The sequence below is a fragment of the Centruroides sculpturatus genome, unplaced genomic scaffold (assembly GCF_000671375.1).
Source record: "Centruroides sculpturatus isolate CEXI.00-Female unplaced genomic scaffold, Cexi_2.0 scaffold258, whole genome shotgun sequence".
Classification (NCBI taxonomy): Eukaryota; Metazoa; Arthropoda; class Arachnida; order Scorpiones; family Buthidae; genus Centruroides; species Centruroides sculpturatus.
The window spans coordinates 507769-525770 of NW_019384607.1; the positions used below are offsets into that span (position 1 = coordinate 507769).

Genomic DNA, 18002 nt, shown 5'->3' on the forward strand with positions numbered 1-18002 from the left:
TTCATCGTTCGTTTGATATTCATTAATGTGCATTGATTGATAATTAGATTCACCTCTTAATAAATGTAATTATGAATATTTAAATATTTATATCATAATTTTTGAATGTTTCTAAATGTTATTACTTCATAGATTCAATTATAGAGTTTTTATGATTTCTTTTGGCGATTTCCTATTTTTATTTTTCTTTTATGTTCTATTTATGTGGTACCAGTTAAATATCAATGCCTCTGGCTATTTTCAATGAAGTAATATATAATGTACAATATAATGTACAAAAATATACTTATTTTATAAGTTACATTTATAAGAATTATTCAAGAGCTATTTGATGAAATGCAAACTAGACAGAAATTCTTAATCCTATTCTAAAAATCATATTAGAAAGTTTTTGTAAAGATTTATATGCAGAGATTACTTCACACAATTTATTAAAAATAAATAAATACATTTATATAAATTAAGCTTTACGTCATCGGAATGACTCTAAAGTATACTGTTCAATATTACACAGTCGAGAATAATAATTTTCACAATACTCATAGATATGGAAATTACAAATAACTTATATTTAAACTCAATTAAATAATGTTAATGATGTTAAACGTATTAATATTAGAAGAAATGGTGAAAAAGGTATCTGTGTATGTTACTATTTTTAAATTGTTTATTAATTGCTGCAAAAGTGCTGTTACTAGTGAAGCTCGATCTACTGCAGTACGGAAATAAAGTTAGAACTACGAAAAATATATTTTATATCGGATATAATTTTAAAAAAACGTGTAATAAAATATTTTATTTTTTTAACACTGGTAGACTTTTTGAAACCTTAGTATATTTTTTATTTTTTGGTAAATTTAAAACTCGGAATTGCGAGTATTAGTTGTTCATTCTCCGGAAATATTTAACTTCAAAATTTAGCGACTAGAACACCATTTGACGAAGGTGCTTCTTTCATATGCATGTAACCAACGTCTTCTATTTTCGGTTATGAAAGGAGTCTCTGAACGTTTTTCACAGTTTTTCGACAGGAAAAACGAAATGGTGACGATCTGCCTGGTGAAATGTTGCTTATTAAAACCCTTCTATGGACGAAACAATTATCGATAACTATGAGTGATAACTATCGAGGTTCAAGATATTTCTTTTATTTTTCAAGATGTTTCGTACAATTAAATTAATATGCCTCAATGTTCTTAATTTATTCAAATATTATTTCATTCGCTAGTACAGTGTGTATTTCTATTAATAGGACTTATTAAACTGGCATTTAAGATTACTGCAACTCAGTCACACAGATTAAAATTGTTTTATTTACATTTACCAGGTAAATGTAAATAAAACAATTTTAATAAAACAACTGGTGAATGAAATAATATTTGAATGTTTTGTACAAATTGCGTTTAATACATAAACGTGTATATTAACGACACAAACTCATTAATTAATATTAATCTGGTCAAATTTAAATGATTCGAAATTTTTCAGATGGCCAAAACTGGGATTTGCTGGGTTATTCGCCTATATATTTGGAGGATTAGCATTATATATTACCAATATATTTTTCCATGAATGTTATGGAATTTTCTCTAAACAAATTAACTCTAGGTATGTATTATTTTAATAAACAAAAATCATTAAGAGACATTTGCAACTACATTTTTTCCACGTTTCTGTCTTATCTAATTTACTCAATTTTCTCTTCGATTATATTTAGTACGGAATGAGCAAAACTTCAATATTTTTATAGTAAACGTTTGACGTATTCTGAATTAAATACCTTTTTTACGTTATTGATGTTAAAATGTAATTTAAATTTTTAAAATCATCGCATTGCTCACATTTCGAATACATGTAAAGACGTTATCAGTTTTCATTAAGCATATAAATTTCAAATAGGTTCAAACGTCCTTACTTGTGCAGTTATAGTGATGCCGTAACCTGAGCCACATTCCTACTGATTTTGTATGTATCAGAGATGTTGAAAAGAATAACTAAGAAATATAGTATAATCCAAATATTTCTCAGAAGAAGTGATTAAGAAATTAAGGAAAATTACTAATTAAAATACAGATAAAATGATAAATTTACATGTTGAAAATATGTCAATTAGAATCGATTGAATATTAATTAATAACTCATCCTAGACTGCAATTTCTTACTAAGTAAAACACGCTCAGGAAAACCTTTAAATATGCAGCCGTATTTATTAAATTCTAACGTTTTCGGTCATATTCAATGACCTTTCTCAAGAAAAACAGAAAAAATCGAACTCCGAACTTGAATTAACGATACAAGCGTTTTGGAACGTTTTTTAAAAAATAATATTCTACTGGAATAACGCCATCTCTATATAACGGTTGTCATTATATAAATACATTAGCTATTAGAACGTTAAAAATATGACGTTCCGGATATAAAATAAAAATAAAAATAAAATACAGACATAAAATACCAAACATACACAATGTGTTTAGCAAATACATTAAATTAAGAATTTCTGCCCTTAAGTAAGTTGCCGCTGTCCATCGTTCTTGACTTTATAATATACTTGCTCGCCAGGCTGCCGATACTTTGCTTGAATCTCGGAAGTTGATAGCTAATCCTTTTTGGCTTGCTTTGCAGATATGCCAGGCTTCAGCGTACCGGAGGTGCTTTTTGTCGCGAACTATTTGTATCAATCTGGCTCGGTCCCATTCAGCTTTGACCTCTTGAGGGTCAGCTAAGANCAAAGCAAGCCAAAAAGGATTAGCTATCAACTTCCGAGATTCAAGCAAAGTATCGGCAGCCTGGCGAGCAAGTATATTATAAAGTCAAGAACGATGGACAGCGGCAACTTACTTAAGGGCAGAAATTCTTAATTTAATGTATTTGCTAAACACATTGTGTATGTTTGGTATTTTATGTCTGTATTTTATTTTTATTTTTATTTTATATCCGGAACGTCATATTTTTAACGTTCTAATAGCTAATGTATTTATATAATGACAACCGTTATATAGAGATGGCGTTATTCCAGTAGAATATTATTTTTTAAAAAACGTTCCAAAACGCTTGTATCGTTAATTCAAGTTCGGAGTTCGATTTTTTCTGTTTTTCTTGAGAAAGGTCATTGAATATGACCGAAAACGTTAGAATTTAATAAATACGGCTGCATATTTAAAGGTTTTCCTGAGCGTGTTTTACATATTAATTAATGGAAAACAGCTTGAAACTTTTCATTTAGAAATGGAAATAGTAAAAACAATAAATTAAAACAACATGGATTTAGATCTAGAATCCTAGTTATTGTACAGGAATAAGAAGTCCAGTATTAAATAAAATGATTCAAAAACAGTTAGCAACAATACGTCTACAGTACACCAAATCATCACGAAACGGCTATCTACTACCTGCTCCGTGGCAATAAATATAAGCGCACCCCATTGTGATTGTTATATTCGGTATGAATATTGAACTCATTTGCATTGAAACTAGAGTTGTTAAATAAAAAAGTACTACAACTTTGATGTAGAGAAAATGTTGGTTCAATCACCGTAACAGGTGTCTAACAGGTTCACACTTCCTGAAGAACCGTCTTCAGCTGATGTTTTTCTTCAAGGCTCGCTTTTTTGCACCTCTTTCTTGAGGATACGTGAAAGATCTTCGAAAGGGTTTAGAACCCGGTCTAGCACTAGGACTCGATTTTGCCGAGTCCAAACACTAGTGGATGCGTAGTATGAGATTTGGCGAGTCGTCCTGAAAGTTTGCATCTCTCTGTGACCGAAGATCGAATTTGTAAGGCAGTAAGTGCTGTTGCAAATTTTCCCATAGCATTGCGCATTGAGTTCTTCGTATGACTCGGTGGATAACTTTGCGTCAAATATTTCCATATAAGACCGGAAAGAGCGACTCGTAAGAGCAAATCGCTTTCCTCCATTAAGTTTCCGTCCAGACAACGCTTCCTTGCCTTTGAAAAACTGGCATAGATACATGCTTTCGCTTGATCTTGTACCGGTACGTACCGTAACGCAAATCATGTGAGCTATAATCCTACCAGTTTGTCGACATACCGGTTAGTCTATACGTTCGCGTCACTGTTGTACAGCATTCAAGAACGTATCAGGTCGTTATTTTTTGAAAGCCGACACAAAATTCGATCTTCTCACACCAGTCGTTGGCAATCTGCCATATTAGCATGCAGGCGCGATTAAACCAGTTTCTTCGTAGTGTCTGAAGAAGGTTCTGAAAGTGGACTCGTCTAAACACAATTCGCGATCAATCTGTCATAGAGCTGTTCCATTTTGTCGTTTTTGCAGGATCTTATAGCTTCTTGCAGCCCTTGCCTTTGTCTTTCCAGTTTTCGCATTTTGAGCAATGCAGAGATACACAAGATTTTAAGATTATCTTTGTTTACTCAATTTCAACGGTGCATTCGCAAATCAACAAAAAGCTTGCTTTCCAGTCAAGTGAAGTCTGGCGAATGTAGGTAGGGCGTGAATTTATTGCCTGCGTTTTTCTCGGAGTGACGTTTTCAGTTTTATGTGATGACGCCTATTATAGTGAATGAGCCAATTTACTGTTGTAAACGGAAACTCAAGTAGAGCACTTCCTTTATTAAACGAGTTTCGTTTCAACTGTAAAGACAGGTAGTTTTGTTACTGTTTATAACAATCGCGAATGGGATGCACGTATTTACACGGGAAAGGTATTTAGAGTTGCAAAAGAGATAGAAATAAAATGAATACATTACAAAATCAGAAACATAACGTAAAACCAATATTGTAAGAATGTTATTTTTTTGCAACGTACGTGAAAGGAAATTTGTACTTAATTACTTTTAATCTAGTTAAAAGTATATTTTGTAGAAAGCAATGTAAGTAGTCATAGAATTTGGTAATATTTTAAGAAGTCTTATAATATTACCAAATAAAATTTATGTAATGATTTCTTTGATAATTGTCATTTAGTAACACATAGAACATTCTTTTGTATACATAGCAGCGAAATACATGCACAATTACACAATTTAGCTAATAACACACGTACAGTACTGGCATTTTTTTCAGTTACAGTGTATTTTCTTTTTCGAAGCATACTCTGAAACAAATGTCATGCACGATGCAGGCAGATGTTTCCTTTCTAATCCTTCGATTTGTTTGGTTGTTTTTTGTTTAGTTATGGCAACGCAACACTTGGGCGATCTGCCTAGTGGGATGCTTTTTGGGAGGTTTTTTTTTTAATTTAAGGGTAACTGGCCAATATTCAGGCGTTACCCTTAAATCCTTAAAAGTTACATATCCTTTCGTGGAATGTTCCTTTTGCAGAATCATCTCCACGTGCTTTCAATAATATTTCTGTATTCGGGTACGATGCATGACTACAAGCATGGATCGCCACGTTCTTTTGTGCTTGTAATGGACACTTCTAACATTTCACAGCCCCAGGTATCAGAACAGTCATACAAAAACATTTGCACTTGCGTCGAATACCTACCACAAATTTGTCAAATCGGAGTTCGAGGACTTCTGTCTGATCATGTGTTTTCTGACAATTTTCTGTCAGAAATATTCAATTCGTTTTATGTTTGAATTTAAGCATTTTAAAAGTAATTTTTATAAACTTCTGGTTTATAAAAATTACTAAATGACTAATATATTGAAATAAATGACTTAAATGTATTCTTTTACAGATTGAGTTATAAGAAAAATAACTTTTGATCTAATGTTAAAGCATTGTATCATCTATCTTTTGTAGAGTACAAAACATGTTCTTAATTAATCACACACAAATGTGAGATTTATCATGATCATATGAATTTACGATAGGAACTCGATCACACTAAACTCTTTAAAACAAAAGAACCAGTTGTAATTTCTTTCAATTGACATGCTTAGAAATGATTTTTTTGTTTCATAGAACTATATTTGAAAATTTACAGGCTAAACACTGTATAATACCGTAAATATTGTATTCTATTGTTAATATATGAAAAATTGTATAAACTAGTATATCACCATTGTTTCATACCTAGCAAAATTCAGAAGTATATGAAAATTTATAATAAACCTTACTACAGTCATCTGAGTATATATTCTTTCGGACTGCTTGTTGGAATCATTCTAAATTCAAAAACTGTGAAGATCAAAAAAGTAAGTGAAGTCTTTCATTTATTCTGATAAATAAAATTTACGGGATGACGCATACTTACAGTTTTATTCTTAATCAAAGATATGAAATTTAGTAATGTGTGCTTATATGTATTTCAGACAATTTTAATTTCTGGATGGTGTGTTTCCATAGTTTTGATGTCGATCGTGATCTTCCTTCCTTATCCATATATCAACCAGATTCAGCCATATCAAAAAGATATGATGATACTTCAATCTGTTCTTCCATTTTTATGGGCATTAGGCATAGCCTGGGTGTGTGTAATGTGCACGACAGGATATGGAGGTAAGTTAATAATTTTAATAAAGATAAAATAATTTTTAAAATTATATCCAAGATTAATATTTAAATAATCTTTATATATACGAGAATAATCTAAAAAGTAAGGTCTCCTCTTTTTGGAAATATAAAGAAACGAATGTTATGTATTGAATAAGCCGGGGGTACAAATCTGTAGAAGGTGTACCACTTAATCGGCACAAAATCGCAAGATTCGATCTCTAAACTTTTTATAGGAGAGCGTTAATTTTAGCGAAAATAGGTGATCGTGTAATCACCCTTTTCCTCGTCAGGATTCCCGACACCAGTCAATCAATTTTATTCTACGTGGATTAACACGCGTGTTGAGATGATACAAAAATGAACCTATTACGATTCTGAATCAAACTGAGAGAGATTTCCCTTTTACAAATAAAACAAAGATTTAATGGAACAAAACAACAAAATTATACAAATAGAAAATTCAAATAAAGCTTTATGAGAGAGAGATCACACAATTTCTATTATAATCATACTCCCTCGGTGTCGGGATATAAAAATCGTCTGGCACTCAGTTTTCCCGCCTTTTTATGAACGACCGTTGTCGCCATAGAAACGGCAATCAGACCATTTTGAAAACTCGACCGCTCATTGGTTAAAAGACATCAGACCATCGGCGGACGTCTTATAAAGCTGGTAAATGCTGATTGGTGGAATCCAATGCTGTTTCAATCCTATAAAAGCATTGAAGTTCTGGCGGGAAGTTCAGTTCGGCTTCGGACATTGGAAGTGAACTCACGCTGACCTTAGTTCGCCTAAGCTGTCTTAGGAGATTGCCTCATCTTGTTGTGTTGTTGTGGACTTTGAATTTGTACGTCGCAAGGTGCTTTTCCGACGGACCTGTTGCAGTGGATAATTACTTTGAACTTTGTTAATATCTAATGTTTGTAATTCTTATATGTGAACTTTAATTGTAACTGTATATACGTTTATTTTCAATATACATTAAGTTTTAAAATTAACTGACTCTGAAGTATAATATTTGAAGTTGACTCTCGGTATAACACTATCTTCTTCTGTCTCTCAAATTTATTCTATAGTTCTTCCTTGAATATGTCTTGAATGGCGCATATTTAAATAATTTCTTCCATATTTACTGATTTAAACTCATTTTAGAGAAACTTCGGGATTCGACTTTGGGCGTTGGCCTTTAGGAAATGGTATGGAATACGTCTTTCTTCTTTCGGATTTCGTGGCGTACTCCTCGAATCATGCAAAATTCTTCCTCTTTCTCATGATTGTTCTCCAATCAGCATGTCGTATTTTCCCACGTGAACAGAGGAAAAGGGATTTATCGAGGGGTTGACAATTCCCAGGGTGACTAAGATTTTTAGTACATAAGAGAAAACAAAAGGATGTTTCAATTCCGTTGAAGGAAGTGGCGTTTTTCAGTTTCCTTTGTTTTAAAAAATATAATTTTCCCACCAAAATCAGAGAATATTTTTCGGCAAAAATTTAACTTTTTAATTAAATTATTAATTATTCGCAGAGGTAATTCAAATCTCAGTTACATCGAAAACTATATTATTTGGTTTTTTTCAGCCTACAGTTGTCATATTTATCGCGATACTAGGATAGTACGAAATGGCAGACTTTCAGTGGTCGAGTATCCAGGAATTGAAAATATGATACCTTAAATTTTTCCAGATATCATAATACTTCTAATGTTAGCTCTAACAAACTGTACAATTCACAGCGTAATAAAACAGTAATCTGCCAATCAATAAAGTTTCGGAAAAAATACCAAATATTTTAACTCGACATCCTGAAAAACCTTTTAAAACAAATTTTGTAATCGCTGTTAACCTCGTATTATGTAATATTTGAACGTAACCATATCCGATACAAATGCGAGTGTTGTGAAAGTACTATTTCTTGTATAATACTATAAATATTGTATTCTATTGTAAATATATGATAAATTGTATAATCTATCACCATGGTTTTATTTCTAGCAAAATTCAGAAGTATGAGGAAATTTATAATAAACCTTACTACAGTCATCTGAGTATATATTCTTTCGGACTGCTTGTTGGAATCATTCTAAATTCAAAAACTGTGAAGATCAAAAAAGTAAGTGAAGTCTTTCATTTATTCTGATAAATAAAATTTACGGGATGACGCATACTTACAGTTTTATTCTTAATCAAAGATATTATGAAATTTAGTAATGTGTGCTTATATGTATTTCAGACAATTTTAATTTCTGGATGGTGTGTTTCCATAGTTTTGATGTCGATCGTGATCTTCCTTCCTTATCCATATATCAACCAGATTCAGCCATATCAAAAAGATATGATGATACTTCAATCTGTTCTTCCATTTTTATGGGCATTAGGCATAGCCTGGGTGTGTGTAATGTGCACGACAGGATATGGAGGTAAGTTAATAATTTTAATAAAGATAAAATAATTTTTAAAATTATATCCAAGATTAATATTTAAATAATCTTTATATATACGAGAATAATCTAAAAAGTAAGGTCTCCTCTTTTTGGAAATATAAAGAAACGAATGTTATGTATTGAATAAGCCGGGGGTACAAATCTGTAGAAGGTGTACCACTTAATCGGCACAAAATCGCAAGATTCGATCTCTAAACTTTTTATAGGAGAGCGTTAATTTTAGCGAAAATAGGTGATCGTGTAATCACCCTTTTCCTCGTCAGGATTCCCGACACCAGTCAATCAATTTTATTCTACGTGGATTAACACGCGTGTTGAGATGATACAAAAATGAACCTATTACGATTCTGAATCAAACTGAGAGAGATTTCCCTTTTACAAATAAAACAAAGATTTAATGGAACAAAACAACAAAATTATACAAATAGAAAATTCAAATAAAGCTTTATGAGAGAGAGATCACACAATTTCTATTATAATCATACTCCCTCGGTGTCGGGATATAAAAATCGTCTGGCACTCAGTTTTCCCGCCTTTTTATGAACGACCGTTGTCGCCATAGAAACGGCAATCAGACCATTTTGAAAACTCGACCGCTCATTGGTTAAAAGACATCAGACCATCGGCGNGTTAAGATATTTATATCTGACATCATTTGTTAACTACAATTTACATTTCATATTTAAAGTACATTTCTAGAGAATAATAATGTTTTAAAGTGATTAATAAATTTGTAATAGAACTGCAAAACTAATCTTAATCCTTCGAATATAGGAAATAATATTTTATTTTTCTGACATGAAAATGGAGATATTTTAACATCAGAAAAATATTGCATTATTTTTTAAATAATTTCAAATAAATTTAGATGATAATTACAGTTCGATGTTGTTTTTTCTGCATTACAATGTAAGATAGAAAAAAGTTAAATCAAGTAATTCAATACTATTGTTATATGATACGCTTTTTCCTACATTTCTCTTCAGTTGGTATTTTCTCTCATTAATATTGTACATAACATACTTTCATTTACACTTAAAAAAACATTATTATTAACATTTATAAACTGACAGATATGAGCGTTAAAATCTGGTTTTACAGCTCTTTTTATACTCAACAACTTTAGATAAGTCTATTTCAAAATATCCATTTAAAATAACCGAAGATTTAAATGGCGAATGACAATATACAGCATTGAAAAAATAACTGAATTTGTATCGAATAGATAAATAGGCCTATCTAATTCGAGAATAAGAAGAAAAATAATATATATCAAACATTTAAATTCGATGCAAGAGACAGTATTTCAATTTGAAAAATCAAGTAAAAAGTATTAAACAAAAAAAAAATTATATCAATACAAATTAAAATAATAATATACTGTAAAAATATAAAATAATTTATATTGTTAATTTAAATAATAGCTAGGGGCGTCCCTAGTGGCCATTTTTGGCATACAGTGACAGAAAGAAAGAATCCGGTTTTTCAGCTTTATATAGTTAGATTATTAGAATTAGTTTAGATATTTGGTTATGACAATGCGAGGTATCAGCAATCTGCCGAGGAAATGTATCCCAAGAAGACTTTTTTGGTAAGCTGGACTCTGTTTAGATATTAATAACCTGGAAAAATCTGAATAACTTTACGTGGCCAGCCCGTCGGCCATGCTCGAACCAACAACTGACTAATGGTGTTCAGTGGTTTTATACATTCGGTTACTGGAGAGTACTTATTGGTTTACAATTTGAAAAAAAAACTGTAGAACTATAAATTTCCAGTCGTCTGTCTGTCTCTGATTTTCCTTAATCTCGAGAACGGAGTTAGATGAATGTCGAGACTAGACATGAAAATCATAAGAGGAAAGGACCAGACTAACAGTATATGAACTTCGGATTTTAACTGTAAGTCATGTCATTTCAATTCAAAACTTTTTCCCTGAATGGAGATAGATAAATAACTGACACGACTCTATTGTTAACAGGAAAAGTATTATGTACAGGAACAAAACACTATTATACTCCAGGCAGGCAAGTGCTAAGTGCTACCTGTCACAGTAAATGCATAATCTGTAAATTGAATAAACAGTAAATTGGTGCTATATCATTCTTGCAATAATTCGGTGAATATAATATAATATATATTTTTTAAAATTATATTCATTTTCGTTAAAATTATATTTAGTTTATAATTTTGTTACGTTTTTTTTTCAACAGATGTTTGATTGCTAGCTTTACACTATCTGTAAAGCTAGCAATCAAATGTAGAGATAAATTAATCGATATATAGAAAAAAATCGATAATTTGGGGTTGGATTAGCACATTTTCTACATTAAAAACATTTGAAACTTATTGCTGAGTTTCGTAGCAATAGGTCAAACGGCCTGGGCGTGCATGGCGAACAAACGAACATTTTCATTTAGGAATTTCCTCGTTTAGGAATTTATTTACTCATTATTCTCAATTGCCATATGTGAACATTAACAAAGTTAATTGCCATAACAAAGTCTATGCTTTGCAGAATTCAAAACGTTTTCCTTACTTATAATTTTGCTCATTTTTAAAATATGTTCTCATATTTTGTTCTTATTTACTGTGAATATGAACTATTGTTATTATCCATATACATATACATATAACTAACATTTGCTGAGTACTTTATGATATTATTGTTATTATCTTCTACATTAATTAAAGTGCATCTATTTGTAACAATCAGTTTTCTCTGTGATTTCTGGATTAAGATTATATTAAGCACGCCCTTGTGTTGCACATTTACATCATTAAAAGGTTTTTACGGAAATGTTAGATTCAAATTAAGCCATTTGAATTTATCATTTCCGTAAAATCTTTTAAATTTTACTTGAAACTTTACAATTGTTTTGAAAATAGTATTTTCCCTTCGACCGTCCCATCTTCTGACAAAAAATTATAATTTAACTTAGGAAATAATTCAAATATTCTAAAATTTACTTTATAATTGTCTTTCTGGTATAAACTATTTAAAAAATTAAAAATGATTTGTTTCAGGAATAGTAAATCGATTTTTAGCACTTAAACCGTTCGTGATATTGAATCGTATAATCGTTTGGATATATATGTTGCATTTGTTGGTAATCCTGTATGTGTTTGGAAAAGCAAGAAAAGCCCAAATGATATCGGATCTAAATATGGTAAAAGTATTAAAATTTTTACTTGTTTAAAACATTGGAAAAACAAGTATTGATATATGTTTGTTTATATTTTATTTGTAGTGGATGATGTTTTCATTTGTGATGTTAATCACATTAATNGAAAAGGAAGAATTGATAGACTCAAAAATTAATTTTTTGTAAATAGTCTGAACTTCTAATTATAATTTGGAAGAAAAATATCCTGAGTTCATCATGCGTTTTACCTCTCTAGTGTTGATATTTGAAAATGATACGTGTTCGATAGGTTTTGATGGCCCTTCACATAATCGAAGATACTAGCCTTAACGTCCGTAAAGCTTAATATAAAACTTGTTTAAATAAAATTATTTATTATGACATCGGGCTGAAATTTTTAATCATATTTTAAATATATTTAATTAAATTCAAAACATATGTTTTCCATCTCAAATTAGTAATGGTTTGCCTCTGTAGATCACACTTTTTTAACAAGAGAGTCGTGCCAGTCATCTATCTAACACATTTCGGGTGAAAAATGAAAAAATTGAAATAACGTGACTTACGATTTGTATCATAATTAATTAAAGACCTTATTTAGTTAGTCGGGGTCTTATGCTTCTACCGTTTCTATATCTCTGTCTGCCCTTTCTGCCCTTTCTTCTATATAACTTTGTTCTCGAGACTGAGGAGTAACAGATGACAGTGGAAATTTATAGGTCTACATTTTTTTTTAAATTGTAGCCCAAAAATCTTGTAATACTGTGAGAGTAATAGTTTTATGTGATAATAAAGTCATTATATTTTTGAAACAGATTGTATAAATTAGGTAGAAAGTACAGTACGTTCTCGAAAATATCGCCTTTACAGAAAAACAAGTCAAAAGGCCCGATGCCTTTTCTTTGTAATTTAGTATGCCCCGGGCATACTAAATTACAAATAAAAATAATAATATACTGTCTATTATACTGTAAAAATATAAAATAATTTATATGTTGTCAATTTAAATAATAGTGGCCGTTTTTGGCGTACAGTGACAGAAAGAAAGAATCCGGTTTTTCAGCTTTATATAGTTAGATTATTAGAATTAGTTTAGATATTTGGTTATGACAATGCGAGGTATCAGCAATCTGCCGAGGAAATGTATCCCAAGAAGACTTTTTTGGTAAGCTGGACTCTGTTTAGATATTAATAACCTGGAAAAATCTGAATAACTTTACGTGGCCAGCCCGTCGGCCATGCTCGAACCAACAACTGACTAATGGTGTTCAGTGGTTTTATACATTCGGTTACTGGAGAGTACTTATTGGTTTACAATTTGAAAAAAAAACTGTAGAACTATAAATTTCCAGTCGTCTGTCTGTCTCTGATTTTCCTTAATCTCGAGAACGGAGTTAGATGAATGTCGAGACTAGACATGAAAATCATAAGAGGAAAGGACCAGACTAACAGTATATGAACTTCGGATTTTAACTGTAAGTCATGTCATTTCAATTCAAAACTTTTTCCCTGAATGGAGATAGATAAATAACTGACACGACTCTATTGTTAACAGGAAAAGTATTATGTACAGGAACAAAACACTATTATACTCCAGGCAGGCAAGTGCTAAGTGCTACCTGTCACAGTAAATGCATAATCTGTAAATTGAATAAACAGTAAATTGGTGCTATATCATTCTTGCAATAATTCGGTGAATATAATATAATATATATTTTTTAAAATTATATTCATTTTCGTTAAAATTATATTTAGTTTATAATTTTGTTACGTTTTTTTTTCAACAGATGTTTGATTGCTAGCTTTACACTATCTGTAAAGCTAGCAATCAAATGTAGAGATAAATTAATCGATATATAGAAAAAAATCGATAATTTGGGGTTGGATTAGCACATTTTCTACATTAAAAACATTTGAAACTTATTGCTGAGTTTCGTAGCAATAGGTCAAACGGCCTGGGCGTGCATGGCGAACAAACGAACATTTTCATTTAGGAATTTCCTCGTTTAGGAATTTATTTACTCATTATTCTCAATTGCCATATGTGAACATTAACAAAGTTAATTGCCATAACAAAGTCTATGCTTTGCAGAATTCAAAACGTTTTCCTTACTTATAATTTTGCTCATTTTTAAAATATGTTCTCATATTTTGTTCTTATTTATTGTGAATATGAACTATTGTTATTATCCATATACATATACATATAACTAACATTTGCTGAGTACTTTATGATATTATTGTTATTATCTTCTACATTAATTAAAGTGCATCTATTTGTAACAATCAGTTTTCTCTGTGATTTCTGGATTAAGATTATATTAAGCACGCCCTTGTGTTGCACATTTACATCATTAAAAGGTTTTTACGGAAATGTTAGATTCAAATTAAGCCATTTGAATTTATCATTTCCGTAAAATCTTTTTAATTTTACTTGAAACTTTACAATTGTTTTGAAAATAGTATTTTCCCTTCGACCGTCCCATCTTCTGACAAAAAATTATAATTTAACTTAGGAAATAATTCAAATATTCTAAAATTTACTTTATAATTGTCTTTCTGGTATAAACTATTTAAAAAATTAAAAATGATTTGTTTCAGGAATAGTAAATCGATTTTTAGCACTTAAACCGTTCGTGATATTGAATCGTATAATCGTTTGGATATATATGTTGCATTTGTTGGTAATCCTGTATGTGTTTGGAAAAGCAAGAAAAGCCCAAATGATATCGGATCTAAATATGGTAAAAGTATTAAAATTTTTACTTGTTTAAAACATTGGAAAAACAAGTATTGATATATGTTTGTTTATATTTTATTTGTAGTGGATGATGTTTTCATTTGTGATGTTAATCACATTAATTGCTGCATTTCTATTCTACACATTCATCGAAGCACCCGTTTCTTACTTAATATCAAAAATGTTTGCAGTCTCAGTATCAATAATATCTCTGGTGGCCTCGCGGAAACGGAATGGCATCCACACACACAATACCAATTTGTAAACCATGCAGAAACAATGGATATGTAAAACAAAACACAACAAAAATTTTGAATATTGTGTCTTATACGATTATTATGACGACGAAATTTTCTATTTTAGTTTCATTCCTGTATTCCCATTCCACTTTGTGTTACATGCAGATATTTTATAGTGTTTGTTAATAGTAAAGTTGAAGAACAACAAAATAAACTCTTTATTTGGAGAATAAATATATATATTTTATTAATTAATTTTTTCGAATATTCGTTTTACATTTAGTAAAAATATTACTTCTCTTTTCTTTGCATGTGTATTTCCAAAACTTGCACACGTATTGTGAGATATTATTGATTCACTTTAACCACTTGGCATACGAGCTTTTCTAAAGGAATTTTTAATTAAACATAAAAAATACTTAAAACTGAAAAAAACGAAAAAAATGCGTTTATTTTGAAGAAAAAGCTTCGAAGTTTAAGTTTCTTAGTCTCGCCTTTCTGCGAATTTTAACACAGATGAGTCATTGTTTACACAGCTGGATGACCTTGAGAACAGCTGGAGTCGGATTTCCCGGGACATTTTCATAGAAGTCTCGGGAGGCGATGGGTTTATAGTAGGGTGAAATCGAAATTTGCATATATTTTTAAATATTTTTTTAAAAATTAAAAATTTTATTGCGATTTCCGACCCCCCTAATTAATTAAATTTATATAAAATAAAATCGATTAATTAAAAAAATTAAAAAACTATCGGAGGTCGTTTTTGACATCAGAAACTAGCTTTAAATAACTTTACCGAAGTCAAATACGTGCACTACAACTTAGGAACCATGAAATAAATTTGTTAAAAAAAAACTCCCATTAAAAAACAATTAAGCCTTAATTAAGCCTTATCAAAGGTTCATTAAAATCGCGATAAAATTTTTTCGCGCGGGCAAAAAATTTTGAAAAAATTTGGGAACTTAAAAAACATTCCAAAAATTGAAAAAAAAAAATTTTATCAAAAGTGGCCTTAACCACCGAATTTTATGTAACGCTATGTAATATGCCCGAGTTATCTCGGGACTGGATGAGATATTTACTTGTTGGATCTGCAAGTCACAATACGAGTGATAAAAGGCTATGTTATCACTCGATCCTCGTGGCTAATTTTGGAGTTTAACTTTGAATTCATACCTCGCGGTGATATTAAACTGATACTTTAATACAGTATTTACTATGAGAGCTGCATATCCTTGGATCTACCGATTCTATACTAATTAATTAATACTCTTGGCAAAAACGTTCTGTAAAACTTTTCACAATTTTTATGCTAAGTACAAATTATTATATAATGAATTCTCATTTAGTGAATAGTGTTTTTCAGAAGGCTTTATTACATTACATTTATTCGTAAAAAGTATTATATTACGTAATAATATAAATCATCGAGATTAGAAATCATTTTTGGACACATACGAGTGTATTGAAAAGATGAATTAATAAGAATTAACTGAGACATGCAATTCATCTTCTATTATTTATAAGCCTTGAAAAGCAAATGACACAATAATCTATATCTATATGTATATATAAAAACGGACGTTTGTGTCCCTATATTTCACTTTTCTGCAAAAACTACACATCCCACGTGAATGGTGTTTGTATGTGGTGGTAGCCCCAAGTCTCCATTCGTGCATAGTGAGTTTTTCTAAGTAATCTAGAATCTACCTTGCAGATAGATTCTAGATTACTTAGAAAAACAGTNGTTTAAAACATTGGAAAAACAAGTATTGATATATGTTTGTTTATATTTTATTTGTAGTGGATGATGTTTTCATTTGTGATGTTAATCACATTAATTGCTGCATTTCTATTCTACACATTCATCGAAGCACCCGTTTCTTACTTAATATCAAAAATGTTTGCAGTCTCAGTATCAATAATATCTCTGGTGGCCTCGCGGAAACGGAATGGCATCCACACACACAATACCAATTTGTAAACCATGCAGAAACAATGGATATGTAAAACAAAACACAACAAAAATTTTGAATATTGTGTCTTATACGATTATTATGACGACGAAATTTTCTATTTTAGTTTCATTCCTGTATTCCCATTCCACTTTGTGTTACATGCAGATATTTTATAGTGTTTGTTAATAGTAAAGTTGAAGAACAACAAAATAAACTCTTTATTTGGAGAATAAATATATATATTTTATTAATTAATTTTTTCGAATATTCGTTTTACATTTAGTAAAAATATTACTTCTCTTTTCTTTGCATGTGTATTTCCAAAACTTGCACACGTATTGTGAGATATTATTGATTCACTTTAACCACTTGGCATACGAGCTTTTCTAAAGGAATTTTTAATTAAACATAAAAAATACTTAAAACTGAAAAAAACGAAAAAAATGCGTTTATTTTGAAGAAAAAGCTTCGAAGTTTAAGTTTCTTAGTCTCGCCTTTCTGCGAATTTTAACACAGATGAGTCATTGTTTACACAGCTGGATGACCTTGAGAACAGCTGGAGTCGGATTTCCCGGGACATTTTCATAGAAGTCTCGGGAGGCGATGGGTTTATAGTAGGGTGAAATCGAAATTTGCATATATTTTTAAATATTTTTTTAAAAATTAAAAATTTTATTGCGATTTCCGACCCCCCTAATTAATTAAATTTATATAAAATATGATATATTAATGTAAAAAATTTAAAAACTTTTGGAGGTCGTTTTTTGACATCAGAAACTAGCTTTAAATAACTTTACCGAAGTCAAATACGTGCACTACAACTTAGGAACCATGAAATAAATTTGTTAAAAAAAAACTCCCATTAAAAAACAATTAAGCCTTAATTAAGCCTTATCAAAGGTTCATTAAAATCGCGATAAAATTTTTTCGCGCGGGCAAAAAATTTTGAAAAAATTTGGGAACTTAAAAAACATTCCAAAAATTGAAAAAAAAAATTTTTATCAAAAGTGGCCTTAACCACCGAATTTTATGTAACGCTATGTAATA

At 30.5% G+C, this 18002-nt stretch overlaps 1 protein-coding gene across 1 annotated transcript; it reads left to right on the forward strand.

Moving 5' to 3' along the window:
* Positions 1–523: 523 nt before the first annotated feature.
* On the forward strand, positions 524–12072 carry LOC111625173 (nose resistant to fluoxetine protein 6-like). The gene is made up of 5 exons (XM_023368236.1): positions 524–644; positions 1489–1608; positions 8424–8541; positions 8662–8848; positions 11900–12072. Exons 1-5 carry the CDS (start codon positions 589–591, stop codon positions 12070–12072), a joined length of 654 nt encoding a protein of 217 aa, XP_023224004.1. The 5' UTR covers positions 524–588.
* The last annotated feature ends 5930 nt before the right edge of the window (positions 12073–18002 follow it).

Excerpts from the sequence above, each read along its gene's own strand:
- LOC111625173 (XM_023368236.1), top strand. The coding sequence starts at position 589 with ATGTTAATGATGTTAAACGTATTAATATTAGAAGAAATGGTGAAAAAG. Across the intron at positions 645-1,488 it reads ATGGTGAAAAAGGTATCTGT|ATGGCCAAAACTGGGATTTG; the intron begins GTATGTTACTAT and ends GAAATTTTTCAG. Across the intron at positions 8,542-8,661 it reads AAACTGTGAAGATCAAAAAA|ACAATTTTAATTTCTGGATG; the intron begins GTAAGTGAAGTC and ends TATGTATTTCAG.